A 27,091-nucleotide genomic window follows, 5' to 3' on the forward strand; every position below is an offset into this window, starting at 1 on the left:
CATTCTCCTGTCTCGGCCTCCTGAGTAGCTGGGACTACAGACGCCTGCCACCATGCCTGGCTAATTTTTTTGTATTTTTAGTAGAGACAGGGTTTCACCGTGTTAGCCAGGATGGTCTTGATCTCCTGACCTCGTGATCTGCCCGCCTCGGCCTTCCAAAGTGCTGGGATTACAGGCGTGAGCCACCGCGCCCGGCCAACTACAACTTTTAATACATGACAGAGATACCCAGTCAAGCAATCCTTGAATCTTCCTGGCTGAAGAAACATTCTGTTTCTTTAATTTGGCTTCTCCACACTTGTCTTTGAAGTGTCCATATTCGTTTTATTCTCCAAGGTCTGGGGTAAGGTACCCCTCACAGTGGTACCCAAGTGCTCATCCCCATTTTGTAGATGACATCACTGATTGATCCTTAAGAGTTGAAATCTCAAACATCAACTTTGGGCCAGAATGGGGATTTAATCCCCGGTCTGTTCAGCCATAAGTTTTTCCATGACCCACACTGGCAGACAGGCAAGATAAGTTCTGTATCTGCAGAAACCTTGCTGTGAAATGGAGCTTTTGTGATATCTGCCTCCCAGAGGTTAACTGCAGCTCCCAGGAGTGAGTGGATCCAAGGTTTCCAGCATGGCATCTGGCATGCAGAGAGATACTAGGGCCCACTCAGCAAAGACCTCGTATTTCTGACGGTAAAAAAGAATCATTGTGAAGAACTTTGAAGATTTAGAATTTTTATTACTTATTAGCTTCTGTGAGCTTCCATTGGCTCCTCTGTAGAATGGGGAAGTTTCTACCTCACACCATTAATTTGAAGATAACGGCATTTCTGCAAAGCCAGTAGGAAGCCATTTTAACTTAAATTACCCAGGAAGAGGGCACTCAGACCATCTCCATTGGACATCCTTGTGGATATGCATGGCCCTCCAGTCTTTTCAACATCTCAGGGAAATGCTAGGTGGCAGCCAGTTGGTGCTAGGAAACAGTGTCTGTTCATGCCTGGGTCTCCTTCTTGCTGCTTGGGAAGGCCTCCTGTGTTACAGAAAGGGCCACTGCATAGGATATTCAGCAGATTTGGCTGCTCTGTTGGCCCTGGACAGAGAAGCAAAATGAGGATCCCACCTTTTATATGTACAAGAGAAGCAAAAGGATCCCACCTTTTATATCCTAGGTGTGAACAGATTCAAATCCACTATTCCTCCAATTTTATAGATGAGGAAACCAAGGTGCACAAGAGGGATTTTTTTGTTTTGTTTTTTGTTTTTGTTTGTTTTTGAGACAGGATTTTGCTTTGTTGCCCAGGCTGGAATGCAGTGGCACAAACATGGCTCACTGCAGCCTCGAACTCCTACGCTCAAGCCATCCACCCGCCTCAGTCTCCCAAGTAGCTAGGACTACAGTCCTAGGCCACTACACCCAGCTAATTTTTAAAATTTTTAGTAGAGATGAGATCTCGCCATGTTGCCCAGACTGGTCTCAAACTCCTGGACTCAAGTGATCCTAGTGCCTCGGCCTCCCAAAGTGTTGGGATTACAGGTGTAAGCCACTGTACCCAGCTAGAAGAGGATTTTTTCTATAACAAAAAAAATCTTCAGGTCCTTTGTCAGACCTAACAGAAAAGAACATGTTCGTTTCTGCAGCACAGTCTACCTCTGTACTCACACAAGAAACTCTGAGCACAATTCCAAATGTTGTGATGTAGCAGCAGGATTAAGAAGCAGATTGGTTTTTAAACTTTTCAATGAGCAGACATTGTATTTATAAATAACCCACTTAACATAATTATGATTTTTAAATTTTTTTTTTACTAATTGGGAAACAACTATGCTCAAATAAAAATGTACTAGTAAGTATATGCTAGTAAAAGTTTTACTAGTAAATATACCAATAAATATATACACATACATATTTTAAACAACTTCAGTTCATGTACGTATTAACTAAAGCCTTTCCACAGTGGAAAATTCCTTTACTTTGACGCTGAAGCTCTTTTTGTGACTGGGACGTAAGTCATAGAATTTCAGGGGTGGAAAGGCCTTCCTGCTTCGCAGCTGAGGCACAGCGGGGCGAAGCTCACCCACAGCCCCACACCTGGCAGAGTCAGCAACACAGGAATTTGGGACCCGGGCTGCCCCAGCCTGCCAGGCTGTGCTTTCTGGCCTCCGTGTTTCCGTTGTACTCATGCACACGGACCCAGCCACATGGGCCTGATTATTCCAAACAAGCACAACACCCCCACCACCCCACCGATTAAGGGGCTAATGTACTGCTCCAACTTCATCACAAGAAAGTTCTAAAAACAGGAAGCTCATAGTTCATCTGCTGGGTACTTGAGCCTCCTTCCCATGGAAAGCATCTGTCAGGGCAGCCTGATCTTTCTGGGTTTGTTTTCTGGCCACTTGCGCTGCCCTCAAGCTTCCCAGCCCTGGCAGCCACCATGGCCTCCACATTTTGTTCTTGGTTTTAACTTGACTGATTCTGGATTCTGACATTAGTTGATCAAAGCAGACAGACCAACCGTAGGAGGGCTTTCTTTAATACTATCTATTCATTCATTCTTTTATGCGTTAGGTCACTTGTTCTGCTCCCAGTGAATTAAGGCCCTGATGGAGGCTGGGGAAGGGGTGAGAAGGAATGAGTTACCAATCCCAAGACAATGGAGGGTGGCAGGGAGGCGCTGGAGAACACTTGAGCTGCCCACAAATCCTGACCAACACCCACATTTATAGTAAATGTACAGTCTTAAGTAAAAGCAAGGTGTTTGCTATATAAAGTTTCTTTATCCCCACCACCCCCCAAGTGCCTTGCCATACAAGCATGCCACCTGTGTGGAGGTTTAGGGGCTACCATTGTACAGCAGAATTCACTCACCTGCAGCCTGGTGAGCACCTACTGTGTGCTGGGCACTGCCATCCTGCTTGGATACACTGGTGAAAGAGAACATGTCTCTCTGTGTGTGGAGCCTACTCTCCGTGCCATCCCTCTGGTCCTCTGTCTCAGTGGGAGACAGGAATAATAGTAAACCAATCATCAAACAGAATAGCAAAAACATTGAGTCCTAAGCAATGTCTGATTAGAGCAGAGGAAGGAGTTGGGTGAATTCAGATGGCAGGATCCGATGTAGTGCCCAGCGAAGGCGATTCTTCAGTTAGACTTGGAAGTGTAAGACCTTAGAGACATGAGAAAGGATATTGCATCCTCAGCGTTGACTTCTGAAGATGCCAGCCAGATGATCCAGCTCCTTGTGAACTCGCAGGCAGGGCCTGCCCTGTTGAGAGATTTAGTGATGCCTTATTCAAGCTGGAGTCCCATTTCCCAGCCACACTCAGCATCCAGACCACTGTAGTGAGGAGCAGGGGAGAGGGCTGGGGACAGGAGTGAGCTCTGACATATGGGCCCATCACTCAGCCCTCCTGAGTCTCAGACCCCTCATCTATAAAATGGGGATGTTTAACCAGACACTACAAGGACCCTGTGAGTGCAAAGGGTGGTTCTCATTCTTGTCAGTGCTGCTGATGCAGAAGCAGTAAGCTGTGTTGAACAAGGAATTTATGAATGAAGCACACTGTCCACACTCCCCATCTGTCAACAATCAGCAACTTCTCGAGCGCCTACCTGAATATTAATATTCATTGAGTTTCCTAAAATTGAGATTTTTTTAAATGGGCAGATCTGGTGGCTTCTTGCCACTGTATTGGGCACATTTTTTTCTTGGTGTGGGCCACGAGGCTAGGGGCTTAATCAGCCTGGGCTTGGGAACACTGGAAAATGTGTGGGGTCGTTTTGCATGCCACCAGGTTTAGACCAAGCTGATAAGGGATCGGCCTCACAGTGATCTCTAGAGCTGCTGCTTGAAGCAGACTGCCCGAGTATCTAACAGCCACCGCAGTCTCCAGCATGCTCTTCCTTACCGTGATGTATGGGTGTGGATATTTGAGAGAAGAGCACATTTCTCTAGGATTAACAAAGGTGCAGTCAAGCATGTGTGTGAACGTGATAGAGGTAATAATAGAAGCTGATCCTGAATAGTGCTTACAGTGTATGGCATCCCAGGCACTGGTCCATGTGCTTTATATACGCTCACTCATTTCATCTGCCCAACAGCCTCATAAGGTAGGTGCCAGTATTACCATTTTACTTGAGGCTAGGGGCCAAGAAAGGCTTAGCAACTGCCCAAGTGGTAGTAGGTAGGGGCAGGCAGTGTGGCCGCAGATCTGCCCTGCTGTGTTTGCTGCTGTGGAGCCGGTTCAGCCCGGGAAGCTGGAATGCACACTTGAGAACCAAGTGTGTTTCCCTTCATGATCACGCCTTTGGGGCTGGGCGTGCTGGCTCGGGACCAGTACAGGCAGGCAGCACTGGCTGACTGGTGTGCATTTTGGTGAAGATGGAGCTCGGAGGTCACAGCTCTCATAGGTGTGCCACACACGGGCTGCCCTCTGGGGACACCAGCTGCTGAGCTGATGGGTTATAGCTTTCGGAAGGCTTTGGAGCTTGCTGGTTCACCCTGCAGACTTGGATGCTCCCAAGGCAAATACCAGACATCTCTGGGTGGAGTCTTAAGTGAAAAATAACCTATGTAATTTCCCCATCTGGGTATTTGTCGTCTTTAGAATAGGAAGGTGTGTGGAGTGTGTGGAGCTGGTGAAATTCTCCCGGTGTCTGTATGGTGTTGATGCACTGGCTCTCTGCAGAGGTGTGGGGGTGTTCCTGGCTCATGACCCTGAAGTGCTGCCAGCTCAAGTCTCCCTGGCACCTTTTCTCTGATACACCCAAGTTGCCCCCTGAGCACCTCCAGGAAGCAATTTAGGGAGCAGTAAGGGTCTTTCTCATGTCCTGATACCATACATGAAGAATGCTTCTCTTTGAGAAAGGGTACAGCATAGTTGCATTAGAGGATTCCTAATCACAGTACCAGGCATGTTGTCACTTCACAAAAGGATTTGTGGCAGGGCCACAGAGCTTTCTTAACTGCTCATAAAATATTGTTTGATTTACAGAGTTTGCTTGAATTCGATAGGAAATCATCTGCTAGATATAATGAGATGCTTCTGATAACTGTCCGTCTTCATGTTCTTTTACTTTAGGAATTCAAAGTCTTGCCTGCAGCATGAACCCCTAGTGGCTCTGAGAGACACAGAGGCGTGGAATAGAGAGTAGTGTATGCTCAGTGTCCTGAGTTGCAGACATCGGAGTCTCCTCTGATGGTTGGGGTGTGGGGCCGTGGTTTTCAGGTACCTTACAGGATTTCCAGGACAGACAGAAACCAGCACAGACACCCAGAACCAACACAGTGAGGGCAACACTGCCAGGACCCACTTACAGCCATACCCTGGGGCTCTTCCCATGGAAGTGCTGTTGACGCTACCATCTGGGGCCCCCACCTTAGGCTTGCCAGAAGTTCTGATTTCCCCAGGTGTTACTTCCACCTCCAGGTTTCCCATGAGTGCTTCCTCTTAGCAGAACCTAGGCTGCCTGTGGGAGCCTGGGAAATGTAGTTTTTAACAGCTACCTGGGTATCATGAGCTAGTCTATGGTCTCTGCCACAGTGGTTCACCAAAAGATCTGCCTGTCCCCAAACTGAACCTGGGGAGACTGAAGAACCCCAGATCAAGGAGAACCCAAGCCCCTGATCCAAGCCTGGCCCAGGAGGGAGCCCTCAGGGAACCAAGGGTCCCTAAGAAGCTTAGAAGGTCCCTTCCTTCCCCATAGATGTGCTCCCATTAAGGACAAGACAGTGTCTAGTGAGACTGCATAGATGTCCAAATGGATTTCCAAAGCCCAGGAGCTCTGGATTCAGCCAGGCCTAACTTAAAACCTCCTTTGTGGTCCCCCAGACTTAACAGAAACAGGGCCCTTGAGGCTCTGGCCTTGGCACTCCTCTCCAGCCCTCTCAGCACAGCCCCTCTCTCAGCCCTAGCAAGCTACCTATAGTTCCTTAACGCGTCAGGCTCTCCTCACCTTTGGGGATACTCAGCCCTCCAGGCAGCTTTCTCGTGCCCCCCAGCACCTGTCCCCCCACCCCCAGCTCCGCTAAGAGCCCCTTCATGTCTCAGGGCTTATAATATACATTTTAACTTATTTTTCACTTGTGGGTGTGGATTGCATCTTAATCCTCAAGGTATCTGCAGCACTGTGCACAGAAAGTAGTGGTCACCCTGGTTCTATGTGTTGGGTGAGTAGAAGCAAGGTTTCTGAGACTTTCGAGAATTGCTATGTTTATGAATATAGTGCTCACATTCTCTTTCTCTGTCTCTCTCTCTCTATATCGATATATAGATATATATAGATATATAGATATAGATATATAGATAGATATAGATATATAGATACATATAGACATATAGATATAGATATATAGATATAGATATATAGATAGATAGAGATATATAGATATAGATATATAGATATATAGATATATATGATTGCCCCAACAATGGAGAGCCGGACTGCTTCAGCAGAAGCAAGTGCATCTCTCAGGGTCCCTCAGCCTGGCACCTCATCCTTGAGGGCACCTCCATAAAAGGATGGAGCTGGATTGGTTGGCCATAAGGAAGGCCCAGAAGGTGCTAACAAGGATGAGCTGACATGGACCTCAGGGTCCTGCTTCTCTCCAAGTGACTCTGTCCCACCCACAGTGAAAGTGAAAGTTGCTAAGCCTGAAGTGACAAAAGAGGGCGTCGAGCTGCACCCAGATGCAAGTGCTAAGCCCCAGCGAGGCCCCTCCCACCCACCAGCCAGGTGACTCCCCCCGCATTAGCCTCGCAGCCTGTGCCGTTCTCTCCGATCACGAGTGCTTTTGCACCTGCAGAGCCGCTTACAAATATTTGCACCCTGAATGTTAAGCCCAAGGATGCCAAGGGCCTTTAGATAAGGTCACACTGGCTTCTGCAGTCTTTGCCCGAGCCCTGTTGGAATTCCCTGGCTTTTGGCTGGCAGGTTTACCTAGTCCTCTACCAACTCAGGTTGTCTGAACATCTCCAAACCAGCAGCATGTGAGCTACATGTAAGTGACACAGCCCCATATTGAGCAGGACATATTCAGATTGCATCTAGCCTAGAGTAAGAAGAGGGCATTTTTGGCTGGGTGCGGTGGCTCACACCTGTAATCCCAGCACTTTGGGAGGCCGAGGCAGGCGAATCATGAGGTCAGGAGTTTGAGACCAGCCTGGCTGACATGGTGAAACCGCGTCTCTACTAAAATACAAAAAATTAGCTGGGCGTAGTGGCAGGCGCCTGAAATCACAGCTACTCGGGAGGCTGAGGCAGGAGAATCTCTTGAGCCCGGGAGGTGGAGGTTGCAGTGAGCCGAGATCTCGCCATTGCACTCCAGCCTGGGCAACAGAACGAGACTCCGTCTCAAAAAAAAAAAAAAAAAAAAAAAAAAAGTTGGCGAGGGGGCGTACATTTTTCCCACGCTCAGTTCTGTAGAGAGTGGGATGCTCTATCCTGTCCCTGGAGCCCCTCTCTGTGTCTAGGGTGAACTGAAGCCCCTGCCTGTGTCCTCCCCGCCACCACCCACACACACTCACCCACACACAATCTACTCCTTATTGCCAGGCCCTTCTGAAGCCCAGCATGGCCATCTCTAATCAGGTGCATGTGTTAGGAAGCTGTCAGGACTTACTGGCATGCATTGAATAAAGACTGGGTATGGGTTGTGCCCATGCCTTTCAAATAACACAGCTGTTGATCCCAGAGTCCCACTAATCATTACCAGGGATAGATTGCATGGCCACTTCTGCTTGGGGTGGCCCTGAGCTAATTCATTAAAGGGTATGTGAAGTGGAAGATAGTTAAGGTAAAGGTAATGCCAGAACAAAAATGAGTTCCATAGTAAGGAACACTCTTCAGCTCAAACATAGTCTTTTAAAGCTGGAAGGAACTTAGAGACTGTTGGCTTTCACTTTTTTTTTTTTTTTTTAAGCTGAAGAAGCCATTCTTCCAATATCAGTTTACATAGAATTCCAGTAAATAAAACAGCTAAACACAGAGCTCTTCTGGAGAATCAAAAATGGGCGCAAGTAGCGCATTCATCCCCACTCCCGCCATCCACCTCCTTTGGTGCCTCCATTAGGAAAACCACAGCCCTTACCCATCCTTGCTATCATGTACCCGTGGGCACCTGCAGCCAGGGAGGTAGTGTGGTGCATGGGAACGAGCTGGCAGGCAGAAGCCTCAGTCCTGGGAAATGAACTAGCCTTACTGACCCCAGCTTCACTCATCTGTAAAAGGACTATAATGTCCACCTCAGGGAGATGAATGAAATAGTAAATGAAATATTATATGTGAAAGCTCTGAGCACCCTGACAGGCTGTAGTAGATATTCATTAAGCATTAGTTTCACTTCCATTTTTGTCCAGTCACAGAGTTTTTGTTTTTGGTTTTTTTGTTTGTTTGTTTGTTTGTTTTTTTGAGACAGAGTCTCTCTCAGTTGCCCAGGCTGGAGTGCAGGTGCGGGGTCTTGGTTCACTGCAAGCTCCGCCTCCCGGGTTCATGCCATTCTCCTGCCTCAGCCTCCTGAGTAGCTGGAATTACAAGCGCCTGCCACTATACCCAGATAATTTTTTTGTATTGTTATTAGAGACGGGGTTTCACCGTGCTAGCCAGGATGGTCTCGATCTCCTGACCTCGTGATCTGCCTGTCTCAGCCTCTCAAAGTACTGGGATTACAGGCGTGAGCCACCGCACGCGGCCTTTTTTTTCTTTCTTTTTGAGAAAGGTCTCACTGTATTGCCCAGGCTGGAGTGCAGTAGTACAATCTCAGCTCACTGCAGCCTTGACCTGCCAGGCTCAAGCGATCCTCCTACCTCAGCTTCCTGCGTAGCTGGGACGACAGGCATGCACCACCACGCCCAGCTAATTTTTGTATTTTTTGTAGAGTCAGGTTTCACCATGCTGCCCAGGCTGGTCTCAAAATCCTGGGCTCAAGCCATCCTCCCACCTCGGCCTCCTAAAGTGCTGGGATTACAGGTGTGAGCCATCGCGCCCGGCTGTCACAGAGCTATTATGTTGCTCTTTCTAGATCTACTTGAACGTAGCAATTCCCAGTCAGGTTCACAGTGAGTTTGTCAGTGGTGCAATTCTACAAATAATGGATTCACCTTGAGATCTACTTTTATTCAGTCTTTTTTTCCTCAATAGTACATGTTTCTTAAAGACTATTTGAAAAATGTATAAAAGTAAAAGGAAGATAACAATTATTGAGCCTCACCTCCTAAACAAAGCCACCATTTAGATTTTGGTCTATTTCCTTCCAGTCTTTTTTTTTTTTCTTCTTAATGCATACACTTTATGGAACGTGAGGAGACCATTGTTTTGCTTTGATCTTTCTTGCTAAATCCCACCTTTCAAAACAAGCCCATTACAGAGAAGAGGAACAGATGTTGCCCAGCTTTTTCACTGTAACTGTAACATCAAACCTTCCCATAGCTGTAAACACTCTTCTCAGATGAAGCTTGTAAATTATGCCATTTTCTGGGAAGAGTCCCAGCCTTAAACCAGCTCCTTTTTCCTCAACTAACACTTGCCAAGGCCAGCCTGAATCTTTCTGCCTTTTATCCACATTAGTCACGGCCTTCCCTTTTCTAGTGTGGATTTGTGGTTTGGCTTGGTGACCCTCAGCTCACAAAATGGGTTGCAAGCAAGTTTCTCATCTTTCCTAAATAGGCAGACCCCACTTAGTAAACAGCTTGTCCAACACTTCTATCCAAGATCACTTCTTTTCCCCTCACTTTCCAGCCCCCATTGTGGGCTACTGTGCCACTGCCATAGGGCCAGGAGTGGGAAACCTGGGCGCTGCAATGAAATTTATGGATTTACATGTAGAGAGAGGGAAGGAATTGTGAAAAACAGGAATAGCTTGGGGTAAAGGCTCCTGGAGTCCTAAGAAGGAAAGGGAAGTTCAGAGAAGAAGGTGAAATAATACAAACTTGACCTTTAAAATGTTGCTCAGCTGGGCGCAGTGGCTCATGCCTGTAATCCCAGTACTTTGGGAGACCGAGGTGGGCAGATCACAAGGTCAGGAGTTGAAGACCAGCCTGGCCAACATAGTGACACCCCATCTCTACTAAAATTACAAAAATTAGCCGGGCATGGTGGCATGTGCCTGTAGTCCCAGCTACTCGGGAGGCTGAGGCAGGAGAATTGCTTGAACCCGAGAAGTGGAGGTTGCAGTGAGCCAAGATCGTGCCATTGCACTCCAGCTTGGGCAACAGAGTGAGATTTCATCTCAAAAAAAAAAAAAAAAAAAGTTCCTGAGAGTCAAGCCTGGACCAGGAAACCAAGAGAGAGACTCAACTTCCTCCTATTTTTTTTACCCTCATACACCCTCTTGACCTTTTGCTTCTATGACCTGAGCTCTTGTTTTTGCTTTTGGGCTGATTCAGTTACGTTATAGGCTCAGAGAGCCTTGGGTAGGCTAATCTCCACTTACTGCATCAACGAAAAATGCATTCTGAGTTCCAACTTGCCAGCCCAGGAGCTTCTAGAGCACAACCCACTGATGAGTGAGAGACTGCAGGTGTTGTATTGAGAACTAGTCCTAGAATTGTCCCTATGCATAAGGGAACCGGCACCAGCCACCAAGTGCTCTTTATTTCCTGAGACCTGGATGTGGGTTGGTATTTCTGTACATGTGGATCTGACCAGAAGAAAGTAGTAGAGAACCTAGTGAACTTGAGATTGGAGGTTATGTGACATCACCAAACTAGATGATTCCAGCAAAAAGAGTTTCTGTGATGTGTGTGTTAGGTTCACACCCCTTAAGATAACCATACTTGACTATGATAGTCGCAGGAGTCACTTACTACAGATGCATCAGAGACCATGTGATGAAGAAGATGGCTTCCCAGTGGAGTTGCAAGGTGCCTCTGGGGGGTGTGTTTTTAAATTGTCAACAGCTTCCACATGGTGTTTATATCCTTAGCTTTTGGCATTGGGGGCATTCAGATGAGGTCATCCGCTTGGGTCCATTTCCTGAGTGTTGATCATTTTGCGACACAGAGAACAGTGTCTTCTATTCTTAGAGCCTTCAAGCCTAAATGCTCTCTGCCTGGCTCCAGGCCCATGCCCCCTTCCTCCCCACCCACTTTCCCCAGAAAATTTTTGTTGTGGAAAATTACACATTCACAAATTGTGTTTCTTTCCTCACACCAAGCATATTCCCACACAGAGACAGATTCTGGAATGATCTCATGGATGACTCATGCCATTATCTGGCTGTTTATAGGAGCTGCCTTTAGACAAAGAGTTGGCCATAAGCTACGTTAAGACCCCTTCATTGTCTGCCAGTTGCCCTTGCAGGGGATGGCTTATCAATGGAGTCCTGAGTGGGAGTGGGAAGGGACTTCTAGACTAAAAGCTGCTTTTGACTTCACTTTTGTCCATCAACTGTGGACCCTGTTCCATTGTCTCTGAACTGTGGAGGCACCTTCTGCTTGATGCCAGCAAGCAGGCGTGGTCCAAGATGGCAGCTGCACTGTATCGGAAGGGCAACAAACGGGACTCTTAAGCTAAGGGGAAGACTTGTGTCGTCGACTTCCAGCCCATGTGTAATCTCTTAATTAAAATTTAGCTCACAAGTGATATTTCCTTTCCTAATCCAGCTTTCAGGCTTTGCTTTAGGTGCAGGAAATATCTCACTCCTTATTCTTTTCGAAGGGTCTGGAAATCCTGTTAATATTTAATTGGCTTTTAAATTATTGACACATCAAAGTGTTCAACCTCTTGTTGTCCTTTGAAGAGCTAGCGCCTAGTGGAGCTCCTGGCAGATGTTCCAAGTTCTTGGGCTTAGAGCACCATTAGAGAAAGGATGGTGGAGAGAAGTCAGGACCACTCCATTTTGGAAGCAGAAAGCCTTGGAACCTAGTTCATTGGATCACACTTTTTCCATCTAGTTTCCAGGTGTTAGATATTTAAGTCTTATGTCTTTTTTTAAGAGAGTAATATTAGTTCATTGATCATGCTCCCTGAGGAGAGGGCCATAGCTTGAACTTCTTGTTATCTAACAGGGAATCTTGTTTTCCTGTCGGAATGTATTCCATGCATTATGGCTCAGTGAGCGGCTGGCTGGGCCTCTGCCAGGGAGCCACCAAAGAGGAAACTAAAAATCATTTTGCCTTTTACAAAAGATGAAGTCCAGAGTCGGCCGTTTTATGATTAAGAATGACCTAGGTATTCCCCTTTGGCCCCAAGATAGCTAGATTAGCCACCTGCTTTGATCAGATGACTCCACAGCTGTGCATGTGTGCTTTGTGCTGAAGAAGCCAAAACTAAGACGAGTCCAGGGGTTTCTAACAGTGAAATTACAGGCATTCAAGGAGAGCTGCATTAAATTAATTTTGGTGCCATCCTATGAAGTATGAGTTTACACTCCCAAAATGAACCAACCTGTTTTTCTGCTCATTGCTTAAGGGTATAACTGCTGCTTGGCTGTCTCCCCAAATGTACTTTCATCTCCTGTTTTAATCCCCACCCCCCATCTTCTGAGTCCTTCCCTTTTACCCCATCCAGTCACTCCCACTCCCCCACCCCCATGGGCCAGTTTTAAATGTCAGCCTTTGTTTAAAAAACAAAAACGTATATATCTTTGTGCTGGATTTTCAGTGTGCTTGTTGCCTACAGCCTCTGCAGAAGTTCACAGACTTGCACAGAATGTGAAAGCAGCTCCTCTGGGTACATGTGGCTAAGCTGCAGCGCTGCCCAGGACTGTGGAGAGAAGGAATCACAACCTTGCATCGTCCACAGTTCCTTGCCAGTAGTTCAGTTAGGGTGTCTGTAGAAATGAGATCATTTCCTATAACCTGACTAACCATGTTCACCTCTGAGTAAAAGCTGCAGCATTTTAGCCTAATATACACAACTTTAGACAATATTCACGTGTAGTATTTGAACTTGCGTCTATGCCATTTTTAAAAGGAAGTGGAATATAAGTAAATTAGTAGGGCCAGGCGCAGTGGCTCATGCCTGCAACCCCAGCAGTTTAGGAGGCTGAGGAGGGCGGATCAACTGAGTTCAGGGGTTCGAGACCACCTGGCCAACGTGGTGAAACCCCGTCTCTACTAAAAATACAAAAAATTACCCGGGTGTAGTGGCAGGTGCCTGTAATCCCAGCTACTCGGGAGGCTGAGGCAGGAGAATTGCTTGAACCTGGGAGGCAAAGGTTGCAGTGAGCCGAGATCGCACCACTGCACTCCAGCCTAGGCAACAAGAGTAAAACTCCATCTCAAGAATAAAAATTATTAAAAAATAAATTAGTATTTGAACACTAGATGTGTCTGGGAAAAAAATCTTCTGGCTTTTTCAAAGAGTGAAAACTTCAACTTCAGTTTGCTTTTAATTACTTTCAGCTGCAGTTCCACAGTCTCTAGCTCTATTTCCTGGTGCTGGAGGGTTAATGCTGGCATTTCAGCCAAACAGATATTTCTATTTTTATATACCATTTTAATGAGAATTCAGAACAATGATCTTAGAAAATACCAAGATTTCATCACACTCCACTGGGACTTCTGCTCCATTCTTTTTCACTGGAGTTTTTAAAAGATTCTTTTGGGGCGAATCTACACCATTCAGAGTTCCTTTCTGCATGCAACTCCAACTTTCTAGGCTTCCAAAAGAGAGGGACAGCAAAGACCATGGGTCTTGCCTGCTTTTCACTCACACATAAAGACTGAGCAGTTGCCTGAGCTGTTACGCTATGTGGCACAATGTGAAACTGCTGTTTATGGGGGTCAAATACGACCAAAGAACAGCGATTTCATGTTTCATGTTAATATCAGAAAGATTCCAGCAACATTGATCAGAGCCCTTAACTAAGAAGAATGAACCCAGAAAAGTTTGTCAGCCTCTTTGTGAAAGATGTATTTTTTAGATCCCAAGAGTCTTAACATATACAAATTCAAAAGCTATGAGAAGGCCAGGCACAGTGGCTCACACCTGTAATCCCAGCACTTTGGGAGGCCGAGGCGGGTGAATCACAAGGTCAGGAGATCGAGAACATCCTGGCTAACATGGTGAAACCCCGTTTCTACTAAAAGTACAAAAAATTAGCTGGGCGTGGCGGCAGGCACCTGTAGTCCCAGCTACTCAGGAGGCTGAGGCAGGAGAATGGCGTGAACCCAGGAGGCGGAGCTTGCAGTGAGCCGAGATTGCGCCACTGCACTCCAGCCAGGGCGATAGAGCAAAACTCCATCTCAAAAAAAAAAAAAAAAAAAACCTGTAAGAAACTGACATTGTTAGAAATGAGATCTGTTGTTTTCTGTGGATGGCTTACTATGCCCACGCCTGTACGCGTGCGCTCTTAATTCCAGCCCACCAAAATGGTAGCCCTGAAGTTAGTGATAACCTCTCCCTGAATCTGAGGGAGGAAAAGCATGGAAAAGTTGCCCTCTGCCATCATGAAGCTGTCAGTGTTCTAGAGCTGAGATGATATTACTGTATCAGCGAAGTCTTGAAGTGTGACTAGCTTTGGTGTACAAGAAATACCTCATTTCTTCTTTTTAAATCTACTTAATATGAACTATAAACCCCCCTTCTACAAGGCTGAGGGGAAATTGAGGCTCACTTTTCACTGGGCATCCCTCCCTCCCCATCTCCAGTATTGTGTAAAGAAGGGCCTGGAACCTACTGTAATGCCTAGGATTTGGGGAACACACGCTGGTTATTGTCCTTTGGTTGCCCGAGCACTGCCAAAACTGTCACACCCGCCCCGTGACCCCTCCAGGCAAAAAGATCTGCTGCTCTGTGCCACATGTGAGTTACGAATCTTTATCATGGCCAGGAGCCCTGTTCTTGGGGTGCTGATGGTGCAAGGCATGGGTCCCCTTTGATCGTGGACCCCACGGTCATTTCCCTCCCGACTTAGGTGAATCTTGCACTGCTGCTCCCTCTGCAGTGGCCTGTAATTTAAACATCCCCAGAGGCAATAGGCAGAAAATAGGCCACTCTTGGGAAGAAAACTGGGAGACCAAATCCATGTCACTGAATATCTATGACTATATTATCTGGCCATAGGAACTTATAAAATAAGGGTAGCAAAAGTCCTGCCAAGGAAGCACTGGGTCTTAGTAGTCACTAGCCACATGTGGCAATTTACATTTAAATTAATTAAAATTAAATAAAATTAAAAATTCAGTTTCTCAGTCAACTGGTCACATTTCAAGCACTTAGTTGCCACATGTAACCATCGTATGAGACAAGGTAGATAAGGCCCATCTCCGTCATCACAGGAAGTTCTGTTGCGTGGCACTGGTCTGTAACGAGCCTCACGTGTCTCCAGTAGCAGTTGAGGGTGGCCCCACTATTCTTGCTTATTTTCTTACTCGGCTTGGCCTTAGCAATTTAGAAAGTAGAATGACGTAAGTAGAAAGCCAGGGGGAAGTGGTGACTACAGTGAGTCACGTTATTTCTCGAGGGACCAGTTCTGTGGGTAGGGTTGGTGGAGCCTTGCCCATCTTTCGTGTGGTTCCAAGTGTCGCTGAGACGCTTGGACAATCCACTGGGTCTAAGAATCCCTGTTTCTTTAAATGGGTTTGGGTTTTATCTCATGGAATAGAATCTTGGACTTTATATGAGCACATGACTATATTTTTTTGTTAGGGCTTCATTTCCTTTGGAGGAAATGCCAAGAAGGGGAGTGTGGAAGAGGCACGACTGCTTTGGTTCTGTTAACTGTGATGTGTGATGTGCACATTTGGCGGCAGGCAGACAGCTGGCCAGGACAAGGCTGCCCCGGGGAAGCAGTGAGCCTGTGAGCAAATTGAAGACAGATGAAAAGGGGCACAGTGGAAAATCACCCAAGTTTCATGCCATCTGTATGTACCAGTACCGGTGAGACAGCAAAGAGCCATACTAGCTCAGCTCAGTAAATAGTTCGTTACATATCAGATGTTGTATAGACAGGATATGAAAATGGACTCAGATTCTGCCCCTGCCTGCAGCCAGCTCTCCATCTGAGAACCTCTCAGTATCGGCTTATTGGAATTCTCCTTATTCCCCTTGGCCTACTCACTCCAAAAAGATATTCCCTCCTTCTCTATTAATTTCAGCCCTAAGTAACGTTCTCCATCTGGCAAAATGGAAACAAGGAGAAAATTATTTGAGAGTTGGGAATTTGGAGACCATGCTTTCTGGGTTTGGCTTTGGAAAAGTAGGAAGCCCATGGAACTGACTGCTGGTCCTTGAATGAAAAGGAAGACACTGCTGTTTTTGTCCTGCTCTGCATATGGTCAGTCCCCTCCCTCCCTGCCCAGCGCAGGTATTTTTGCTTCACTGCCTTGTTCACGTTTTTGCTTTGTAGGCACTTCCCTATGCCAGTGCCCCTGTGCATTCATCATCTCCATCCTTAATTGCTTTAAGAAGCCTTTTGAGAATTGCCCTAGGGTGACTGTGTAGCAGGTGCAGCAGTAGGGCAGACGGTCTTGTGGGTGTGAACAGAGTTGGTTGTTGGCTTTCTTCTGCATGACTTTGGTGTCGATTCTGAACGGGACTCCAGAGATGTTTTGAGGATGGCACTACCATGGCCTCCCAGGAAGCCTGCCGTGGAAATGCAGCGCTTACTGGGCACAGAAGGTCTTGGGCGTTTCTGTTAATTAGACTCCACATTATAGGTAGGATAAGGGAGCCGGCTCATTCATGTAATGCCCAGAGACTTGGATGATGGCTCAACAGAGTCAGAGCATCCCTGTTTTTTTTTTTTCTATATTTGAGGATAGCTTTTTTCCCTTCTCTTCTCGCCACTTGCTTGGCTCCCTCCTCTCTTCTTACCTGATGACTTTGGCTGGGAGCAATTTGCCCCTGCCTTATGTTCGTTCTTGCATAAGTTGTAGGAGATGACCCCTGAATATGGTCCCTCCATCCAGGCCACACAGCAAGTATGCTGTGGGTCTGAGATGGCTTTGACTAACAGGCACTGGGTGTCAGAACATGAAGACCTGGTCATTCCCAAACATGGCTGCAGTTTAGAATCGCCTGGGGAGTGTTTAAAACTCCTGATGTCCAGGTCACACCCCATGCCAACTGTCTGGGGGTGGGAGCCAGATAACAGTTGGTCAGAGATCCCCATACAATTCTGATATGTGGCAAATTTTTAAAATTACTGTAGGGGAAGGGTGTGGTCCTTTGAGATGTGAGCAGTTACACCTGAGCATAGTCATAGCGAGTCCATCTTGCATCTCCATGGCAATGTGATGTACTAGAAATGACATTGGATGAACTCTCCAACCTACCATCCTGGTGACCTTGGCAATCTCCCAAGGGCCTCAGTTTCCTCCTCTGTAAATTGGATCAAAATAGTAGTACCTTTCTCATAGGGTCATCTTAAAGAACCAAAGAAATGATGTGTGAGTCTTTGGAAATAGTAAAGTGCTAAATAAATGTTTGTTTGGCCAGGCATGGTAGCTTACACCTGTAATCCCAGCACTTTAGGAGGCCAAGACAGGAGGATAGCTTGCGCCCAAGAGTTTGAGGCTACAGTGAGCCATGATCACACCACTGTACTCCATCCTGAGCAACAGAGCAAGACTTCGTCCCTGAATGAATGAATGAATGAATGAATGAATGAATACTTGTTATTACTAGAGATTATTCTTTTATTAAAAGATATTCATTTTCTAGGTGGTCTGTCAAGGTAGTAGAGGTGACTACTGTGGCATTAATTCTTTCATCACCAACAATAAACCCAGTAGGTGTTTAGGATAAGAATTCATTTCTCCTAAGAAAGGGGAGCAGCAAGGAGAGGTGGTCTCATGCAGCATTAGAAAGAATCCAGGCCAGCCACTGTGGCTCACGCCTGTAATCTCAGCACTTTGGGAGGCCAAGATGGGTGGATCACCTGAGGTCAGGAGTTTGAGACCAGCCTGGCCAACATAGTGAAACCCCGTCTCTACTAAAAATACAAAAAATTAGCCGGCCGTGGTGGTGCGCGCCTGTAATCCCAGCTACTCAGGAGGCTCAGGCAGAAGAATTGCTTGAACCTGGGAGGCAGAAGTTGCAGTGAGCTGAGATCGTGCCATTGCATTGCAGCCTGGGCAACAAGAGTGAAACTCCGTCTCAAAACAAAACAAACAAAAAAACAAAGAAATAACCCAGCAGCTAGATCCCAGCAAACTGTGGTCCCACGATGCTCAGGGAATGCTCTCTGGCCTCATGTTCACTGGCCATCTCTAGGAACATAAGGGCCCTCGTGGAAGAGGGAGGGATGTCTGTAAACCATCAGCTTCATCTTCAGGCTTTCTGTTCAGTTGGATTTCATTTATGTCAAAGTGGTTGCAACAAGGCATCACTGGCAAGTGCCCGAGGAGGGACGAAGGGCTGTCCCATCACCAGGGCTCACCTGGTCATTTTCATCAGTGTGACTGTGTTGTCTCATGCAGTAAGCATCCTCATGGCTCTTTGAGGTGCACACAAAAGCATTTTTTTTTCCTCTGGCTTGTCCTCCCAGGGACTTGAAGTTGGACGGAGGAAGACAATCAACTGGTGCAGTGAGTTTGAAAGAGATCATTGGTCTGGAAGGTGTGGAGCTGGGTGCTGATGGGAAGGTAAGGCTGCCAGGCTGCCAGTCACCAAGTTGTGCTGAAGGCACAATGGTCAGGAAGCAGAGGAGGGGGACAGCCCACAAGCCTCTCTTGAGTTGGAGGACTCGAGGTCTGGGGCAGATTCCCAGGCATGTGATGCCAGCCTGCCTGGCTCCCCTAGTGTGCAGCCGGTGATTGAGTAGCAGCATGGCAGGAGTTCCCACAGCACGTGTATTTCTCTGCCAGTGCTGTTTACAACTGAATGTGCAGTTTTGAGTACCTCACACACAGGCATGTTCCAGGATGAAAAGACGAGTGGATTGAACATCTATTAACTGGTGATGTCAGCAAGCAATATTCAGGCTACTAGAAAGTGTCATAGCTTCCCATGGTCCTGGGAAGCTAAGAGACCCTCAGTCTTACACTGACCACAGAGTAGCAGGGCGGTCACATTCCTCTTCCATCCACATGCAACGAGCCATGGGGTTGAAGTCTCAGGAGTGAAAGGTTGAAAGATGACGCTCCCCTTTGTGCAGGGTCCAGACAGTCCTCATCAACCCTTCCAAAATCTGTGTATGGCAATGACGCAAGTTTTCTTGGGGAATCTGTCCCAGGGTAGTTTGTTTGTCGATGAGGCTGCTGGGAGCTCAAGGTGTAGATAGAGTGCATGTGAGATGCTTGCCTGGGCAGGTGAAAATCAATGCACTTGGCTCTGTTCATCCCTAATGAGGGAGTGTTCCCACAGGAGCCAGGAAGGATGGGATGGAGTGGAGGGTCATATGTGGCGTCTGCCAGAGGAGCAGCGTAGGAGGCCACGGCCCTCACCAGGGACTCTTGGGGCCTGAAGTGTTTTGGGCTTCTGCACTTGGATTATAAAAAGCAATGCAGCGTGTGCCTTGTGGATTACACAACACCACAGCAGGTCCTGAGATAGTACCTTATTGTCAAGTACATTCACATTTCTTCCATGTAATAGGAATAGTCGGACCCAGTGGGATAAATTAAAACTATGTGTAGCCTTATGTCAGTTCAGGTTGGGTGTTGGCACCAATGAGTACCAAGACAAATTTCATTTTTCAGATCTCATTGCATTTCAGAATTGCAAATAGGAGAAAGTGGACCTGAACGTGGGGTGACAACTGTAGCTTGATCAGAATGCAGAGCTAGCAATGCCTGGGAATAATCACTGGCCTGTTTTTGTCTTCACCTTTTAGACTGTTTCCTATACCCAATTTCTGTTACCCACAAATGCCTTTGGAGCCCGGAGAAATACCATAGACTCCACCTCCTCTTTCTCCCAGTTCCGTAACCTGAGCCACCGCAGCCTCTCCATAGGCCGGGCAAGCGGCACCCAGGGGAGCCTCGACACAGGTAACCTTGGCCTCGCTGGGTCTGGTAGCTCGTGGTGGGAGGTGCCTCCATTTACATGGGGATTGGGTCTCCCTGTGATGCAGACTGGAAGACAGGGGCATGGAAGACGTGGCACCCGCAGGTGACATGACTTTTAGGAAAGCCTGATCTCAGGCCATGCAGGCCCACAATGAAGCCACAGGTGATTTCTCTCTAATCAGATGCCCCAGTCGTTGACAGCCTGAGCTTCCACGTGGAGAGACGCCAAGGCCATGCACACCATGCAGAGATGGCTGTGTCTCCCAGCTTCCCTGACCACTCAGCTCCCCCCAACAATGACCTGGTTCTGTCCTATATTTTCATGATGCTCAATTCGGACTTTAAAAAAAAAAAAAAAAATCTGGGCTCTGAAGTGCAGGTTCAGGTGTGAGAGTTTCCTTTGTGCCTGTCTTGGTGGGTGAGCTGAGTTGGCGGCTGAAGGAAGACTTGCATGCTTCCAGCTTTGCTGATCAAACCTTTGTAAGAACTGGCACATGGAGAAAACGCTTTAGGAAGCAGTGCTGTGTCTACTCTCAGGGAAATTACAGGTGGATGTGAAGTTCCCTAGGTCTGCCCAAGTGCTGAGTTCTGAATCCCTGTCCCAGTGTTCCGGCCACCTCTGATCGTTCGCAGCAGTGCCTTGGTGGCCACTCTGATTTGTATTCATACAGACACAATAGCCTGCCTGGAAGTATTCGCACCAAATGGTGCTGCACAGGCATCTCCAAATTTGATCTGCAAGTTTGAAAAATGAACCTCTTTGGGGCCACACTCTGAGAGTGTCCTCTGCATCTTGCATGCTGTGTGAAGTTTTTTGCTCTCCTGGCTCAGGGAGATTAATACATAATTTTCTAAAATGGAAAAAAATGTCAGGATGTTCAGAATTTGGTGAACCCTTTTGAGAGGAGAATCCACTTCACTGGCATGTGGAGTTGTCTAATAAAAGTCAGTGAGTGCCGTGACGTTGAAGTAAGTGCCCTAAAGCCAGCCTTTCTTCATTCCAGCTATACTTGGCATTCTCCTGGCTGTGTCTGCTGGGGAGGGTCCGGAGCCGCTAATTATCATTTTACATTTTGCATGTGATCTTCAGGTAGTGACCTGGGAGACTTTATGGACTATGACCCAAATCTCTTGGATGACCCCCAGTGGCCTTGTGGCAAACACAAACGCGTTCTGATCTTCCCTTCCTACATGGTGAGTAGCGTGGAATGGAGGCTCCGTTTGCTGCACCCCGTCAGTTGCCCCACCTGTGTTAGTGGTGGCTGGGGGCTTGTTCAAAGACTGCTCTGCCTGGGGGACCTTCGTGAGGAGCTCCCTGGTGTGGGTGCCCACAGAAGGACCAGTATTGCCTCCTGTCCAGAATCCTGCTGGCCACCTGGCCTGCAAACACCACTTTCAGGATGTTTGCGAAGGCTGGGCTGCCAGTGTCCACAAAGTCACCAGCTCAGGTTGGGGGACCCTCTCCTCTGAAGGGGGATGTCTGAGCTTATACCTCCATAAACCCCAGTGGAGAGGACCAGGCCCTTCCCTGGGAGCACTGAGTTCAAGTCCAGCTCTGTTTGGAGTTCCTTGGTGGCTGCAGGCCTTCGTGTGCATGCTGAGCAAACATTTGGCCCCAGGCTGGGGATGACAGAATTCTCTCCTGGGAAAGTGAAAGTAGGACACTGTGGGTGTTACATGCAAAACCTTTCTCTGCTGTTTTTATTTCATGGACTCTTCCTGTTTTTCCCTGTGTGTAATTTTGGTTTCTGCTCTCGGCTGACCGCTGTTTCCCACCACCAAGGGCTGCCATCTCCTCTGCAGACACCAGAGGGGCCTGACGGGGCCCTGGGTGCTTTCTCTGGGCTGACTTGCCCTGACTTTTGTGGCAAGCAGAGCCCCGCCTGCTGTGGGAGGAGGGGGAGCTACACTTTCAGAACAGTCAATTGGCCAGGTCTGCCATGCACAGCATCAGATGGGAGACATCCACCCAGAACGCTCCCACCACCTCCCTGCCTTTTGCATGTCCTGGCCCATGAGCCGGGCCTGGCAGGGCCGGCACAGCCGAGCGCTTCCTCCTCTGGTTCCCTCCCTCCTGTGCTCCCAGCCTGAGCTGTTCTCGGGAGCGCCAGCCTTAGGAGTGAACCAGGGGGTCTTTTTTCTCCCCTCGGCTTTTGTCTGCAGTACCAGGGTGGAAACCAATCCCCCGTACTCAAAGGACACCCAGATCTTCATTCAGAACTTAGGGTTCTCCGCTGTTTGTCAGAGAAACACCAGGCAGAACTTGGGGCCTTGCCAGTTACTTTCAGCATTTATCCTCTTGTTCTTTGGCACATAGTTCAGTGGTCATTTTCGTACGCCACATGGCGTCAGAATGCATTTAGTCATTGGAGAATGCATTCAAGTCAAAGGCATTTAGTTTGAAATTGCCCCTTCTCCTGACTCTCCCTCACTCATGCCCCAACTCCTAACACAGAAAGCAAAACCAGAGCCATGTGTAGTTACTTTTCTTCCCCTCTATGACCTGTTTATTTAAAAAACCAGGGCATACTCATCTTTGGCAGAGGCTAGCATGTAATAAGTGTTCAATAAATGACCAGAATGATTGCCCTGATGTCAAGGAGGGAGCAACTGGTGTAAGAATAAGGATGCTTTATTGTGGTTCACTGCCTTATGTATTAAAATTCACTTTTATTTATTAAGCAACATGGCTAGGAAACTGGCTCAGGGAGTCCGAGTGAGGCTTTCCTAGTTGATAGACGGGAAATGGGGGATCCAGGCTAGAACTCCTGGCTCGGGGCTGTTTTCACGTTGCCCAGCTGTCTCTGAATTCCACTTTCCTCAGCAGTCAGCCCCAGAACTGCCGACCTCGGGGTTGGACATGAAGATCATTCTTTGGGCCAACAGTGTAGCAGATTTCTAGGTAACCAAGAGAATAGGAAGGTGCACTATTTCTGATCGATGTTGGCGGGAGCTGTCCTAACAGACATGTTGCGCCTGGTGATAATGCCGACCTCTACTTTTATAGGCCTAGTGTTGGGCTGGTGCTAGATCTGATCTTTTTTATCTGATCTTTTTTTTCTTTAAATGATTTCATTGTGAGCCTTGAGGTTCCGGGCCGCAGTATGTGTGTATGTGCGTGTGCACGTACACACATACAACTTTTCCTCCTTAGACTGTGCTAGAAGACTTGCCAAGTCAGCATGTATGTCCTGCCCTCCTCATTTGATGTTCCCAAGGGATCATTTTTAATTTCACCGCATTGGCTGTGCAGTCAGTGCTGCCGGGAATAGTCCACGCTACAGAGAATGGAATTGCGCATGGACTGCATTTTCCTGGTCGGCTCCTGGAGACCTACGTTTCCTATTCTGGCCACAGATGTTGGCACTTTGATAAAATGTGGGAAATCCACGTTTCAGCATTCTCGTCTAAGTTCTTGACACTGTGTTGTGTATTATCAAAGGGCCTCAACCCAGCTCCCTGAAGACTTCTTTCCTAGAAGCCAACATGGGTTACAGGCCGTTTCTCATGCATTTGCATTGAACTTGTAGGAATCAGAGTGGGGCAGTTGGGGGTGGGGGCGCTGGGGTGTTTGCTTTATTTTTATATGTTGGGGAACCAGGTATAGAATTCACCTGTTGAACAAGTATTGATTGAGGCCTTATTATGAGCCAAGCTTCCTTACCCAGTAGAGAACTAACCAGCCACAACCCCTCTTCTCCTCCACCTTGGAGTGAGTGGGGATATCAGAGAGTAAACAGTAAACAAGGAGACAGAGCACCATAATTGTGAGGAAGGAACCATCTTAGAAAAGCAGCAGGAGACCAGGCATGGTGGCTCACGCCTGTAATCCCAGAACTTTCGGAGGCCAAGGCAGGTGGATCACCTGAGGTCAGGAGTTTGGGACCAGCCTGGCCAACGTGGTGAAACCCCATCTCTACTAAAAATAAAAAAAAATTAGCCAGGTGTGGTGGTGCACGCCTGTAGTCCCAGCTACTGGGGAGGCTGAGGTGGGAGAATTGCTTGAACCCAGGAGGCAGAGGCTGCAGTGAGCCGAGATTGTGCCACTGCACTCCAGCCTGGGCAACAAAGCAAGACCCTGTCTCAACAAAACAAAACAAAAACAGTGGCAGGAAATGATGGAAGGGTTGGATGTGGGCCCCAGGGTGTAGGCCTCAAGGAAGACTTCCCCGAGAAATGGCACTGAAGCAGGCACTGAAGCAAGCACTGAGGGCTGGGAGCGGTCGGCCCCACCAGGTTTTGGAAGGAAGAGCCCAGTGGAAAGACCCCAAAGTAGGAAGGGGGTTGGTTTTGCATAAAATAGATTTTTCTAACTGTAAAAGTCGTTGCCCTGCCCCCTACACACACACAGGCAGGAGGCAGAGCCCACAAATGATGATACCAACAAACCCTCCCCCTCCCCACTGACTCGGCCCCAGGCACAGGGAGCTGCCGCTGAAACAGGCCCTGGCTCTGAAGGTCCTGGCTCTTTGAGCCAGGTTGTGGAATGCCATCTTTGAAGGCCTGGGGCACATTTGGCCACTAGGCTGGTGTGGAGATCTCTGCCCAGACAGAGGGCAGATTCCCTCCTGGGTGGGAATGCTCAGTAATTGGGGAAGGAGCAGGCTTGCTGGTCACAGGCCAATTATGCAGAGCTGCTCACCTCCCTTAGTATCAGCTTCCAAGGCCCCGGAGTCCTGCTGCCTGTCCTGTCTTCCTCGGGCCCCCAGGGCAGTCCAACGTGGCCAGCCCAGCAGAGGCGCCCTCCTGAAATCCTGGCACCGTCCTCCCCTGTTTTTGGGATGTCCTGTTCCTGTGTAAATCAGACTCTCAGATGCTCGTGTAGCCTCTGCTGAATGAAGCAGCTCTCAAAGTGATGAGCTAATCCTTTCACCCATCAAATCCTGCTGCAGCCGCTAAAAGGAGTAATTTACAGACAATCAGATGCACTTGTTTGTTTGAAGTGTGCATTTCCATGAATTTTGTAACCACTGCTCTGATCCAGATATAGAGCATTTCTGTCCCTGCAGAAAGTTCCCCTCCCCATCCCACTCTTCCCATCCCCTTCCTGCAAAGGCAATCACTGTTCTCACTTCTGTCACCATAGATTAGTTTTACGTATTCTGAAACTTCATGTGAATAGGATCATGGCATATACTTTTTTGGGGTCCATCTTCTTTCATACAACTTAACATGTGAGATTTCCGCATATTATGTGTATCAGTAGATTTTTTTTTAATTGCTGAGTGGGCCACGTGTGGTGGATCACACCTATAAATCCCAACACTTTGGGAGGCCGAGGTGGGTGAGGTGGGGGGATCACTTGGGGTCAAGAGTTTAAGACCAGCCTGGCTAACGTGATGAAACCCTGTCTCTACTAAAAAATACAAAAATCAGCTGGGCATAGTGGCAGGCACCTGTAATCCCAGCTACCCCGCAGGCTGAGGCAGGAGAATCGCTTAAACCCGGCAGGTGGAGGTTGCAGTGAGCCGAGATCACACTATTCACTCTAGCCTGGGCGACAAGCGAAACTGTGTCTCAAAAAAATAAAAATAAAAATGCTGAGTGGTATAAGATATAGTACAGTTTGTTCATCCCTTCTCCTGTTGATAGACATTTGTTCATGCGGCTGCCATGAATGTTCTTGTGCGTGGATTTCTGTGGAAATACTTTTTCATTTCTCTTGGGGTAAATACCTAGGAGCGGGACTTCTGAGTCCTAGTGTAGGTGATATTAACCAGCCATGATGTAGCTGAATGTTTATCTTTGTGCGTGTGTGCCCTAAGTGTAATATAAAAAGGCCCCTCGTCGCCATAGTCAGGACATGTCTTAGAGTGGGAAGCTTCCAGAGGTGAAGCCTGTCATTTAGTGGGCAAGTGGCACCCTTTTCAAATTAGCCTTGCACCCATATCTGTATTTTTAAACTTTGATCTATGCAAGTCACTCCCACTGTTACCTACTGTAGAAGGTCAAGGGTGAGATTTTGAACTTAAAAAAAAATTCCAGGCCGGGCGCAGTGGCTCATGCCTGTAATCCCTGCACTTTGGGAGGCTGAGGCGGGTGGATCACCTGAGGTCAGGAGTTCAAGAGCAGCCTGACCAACGTGGTGAAACACCATCTTTACTAAAAATACAAAAAAATTAGCCAGGTATAGTGGCGGGCGCCTGTAATCCTGGCTACTCAGGAGGCTGAGGCAGGAGAATCTCTTGAACCCAGGAGGCAGAAGTTGCAGTGAGCTGAGACCACACCATTGCACTCCAGCCTGGGTGACGAGAATGAAACTCTGTCTTAAAAAAAAAAAAAAAAAAACATTCCTGGAGCAGGTGTGCAAAACAAATTGCAGCTGGCCCGGTGGTTTGGTCTTCAAGTTTCTAGAAGGTGACCACAGAACAGGAGAGCATATTGAGCTGCCTGGCTACATGCAGACTCTTGCTGGGTGATGGTATGTCTCGGGGGAGGGCGGATGCTTCCAGCTCTCTGCACCACTTGGCATATAATTAGAGCTTCACAAGAGAGTGGTTATGTATCATTAGAACCTGGCAGCCCAGGTCGGTAGTGGGTTTTTGTGTTTTTTTACCCCCTCTTTATGGGTGTGGAAAGCAATTAAGAGGAGAAAGTAAGCGGGAGAGCTGAGATAATGCCGACAAAATTCAGTTACCTGAATGGATTTCTGGATTCTTTTCTTCTGTAAGAAATCCCTCTTGCACCGTGTTCACATCAAAAAGAAAACCGACTAACATTGTTTATGATATGCATAAGCATGTAAACCTCAAGAGAAACCTCTTGGATTGATCTCCATGATAAAATGCCTATTTTTTATTTACCAAATATTAAAATCTAAGTACTTGTAGAGAAAGCCCTCCCTCTACCCCCACATCTCCCCAGTGTTGGGGGAATGTATCATAGAACTTAATTTTTCAGTACAGCATGAGATGCTGAGCAGTGGGAAGTAATTGACTCAATGAAAGAAAGACTAATTCAGCCTTCCATGAGGTAGGTGATTAGATTCTGCCTGTCCTCCAATATAGATATATTATAAATATATATTTATAAATATATATAAATTGTAATTTAATAACATAGTCATATATTATAATTTATATAGAATAGAGAACTATATTTATATATATCTATTTCCATTAAAAGTCACCTGGATGATTTAGGCACTTGTTACCTGTCTGCAGGGTGGATTTGTTGGGAAGCTAACGCAAGACCCT

At 47.4% G+C, this 27,091-nt stretch overlaps 2 protein-coding genes across 3 annotated transcripts in view; one reads left to right on the top strand and one right to left on the bottom strand.

The window, feature by feature from the left end:
• CABLES1 (Cdk5 and Abl enzyme substrate 1) overlaps positions 1-27,091 on the top strand; it is a 123,249-nt gene that overhangs the window by 80,637 nt on the left and 15,521 nt on the right. For both annotated transcript variants that reach the window (XM_054461027.2, XM_054461026.2), the window contains 3 exons: positions 18,434-18,530; positions 19,721-19,877; positions 20,986-21,089. In XM_054461027.2, coding sequence (XP_054317002.2) covers positions 18,434-18,530; positions 19,721-19,877; positions 20,986-21,089 — 358 coding nt within the window. The remainder of the gene's footprint in view (positions 1-18,433; positions 18,531-19,720; positions 19,878-20,985; positions 21,090-27,091) is intronic.
• TMEM241 (transmembrane protein 241) overlaps positions 24,772-27,091 on the bottom strand; it is a 204,390-nt gene continuing 202,070 nt past the window's right edge. Inside the window, exon 16 of the transcript XR_008495461.2 lies at positions 24,772-24,790. The gene's annotated coding sequence lies outside the window, so the exon portion shown is untranslated. The remainder of the gene's footprint in view (positions 24,791-27,091) is intronic.

This window comes from Pongo pygmaeus, chromosome 17, assembly GCF_028885625.2.
Source record: "Pongo pygmaeus isolate AG05252 chromosome 17, NHGRI_mPonPyg2-v2.0_pri, whole genome shotgun sequence".
NCBI lineage: Eukaryota > Metazoa > Chordata > Mammalia > Primates > Hominidae > Pongo > Pongo pygmaeus.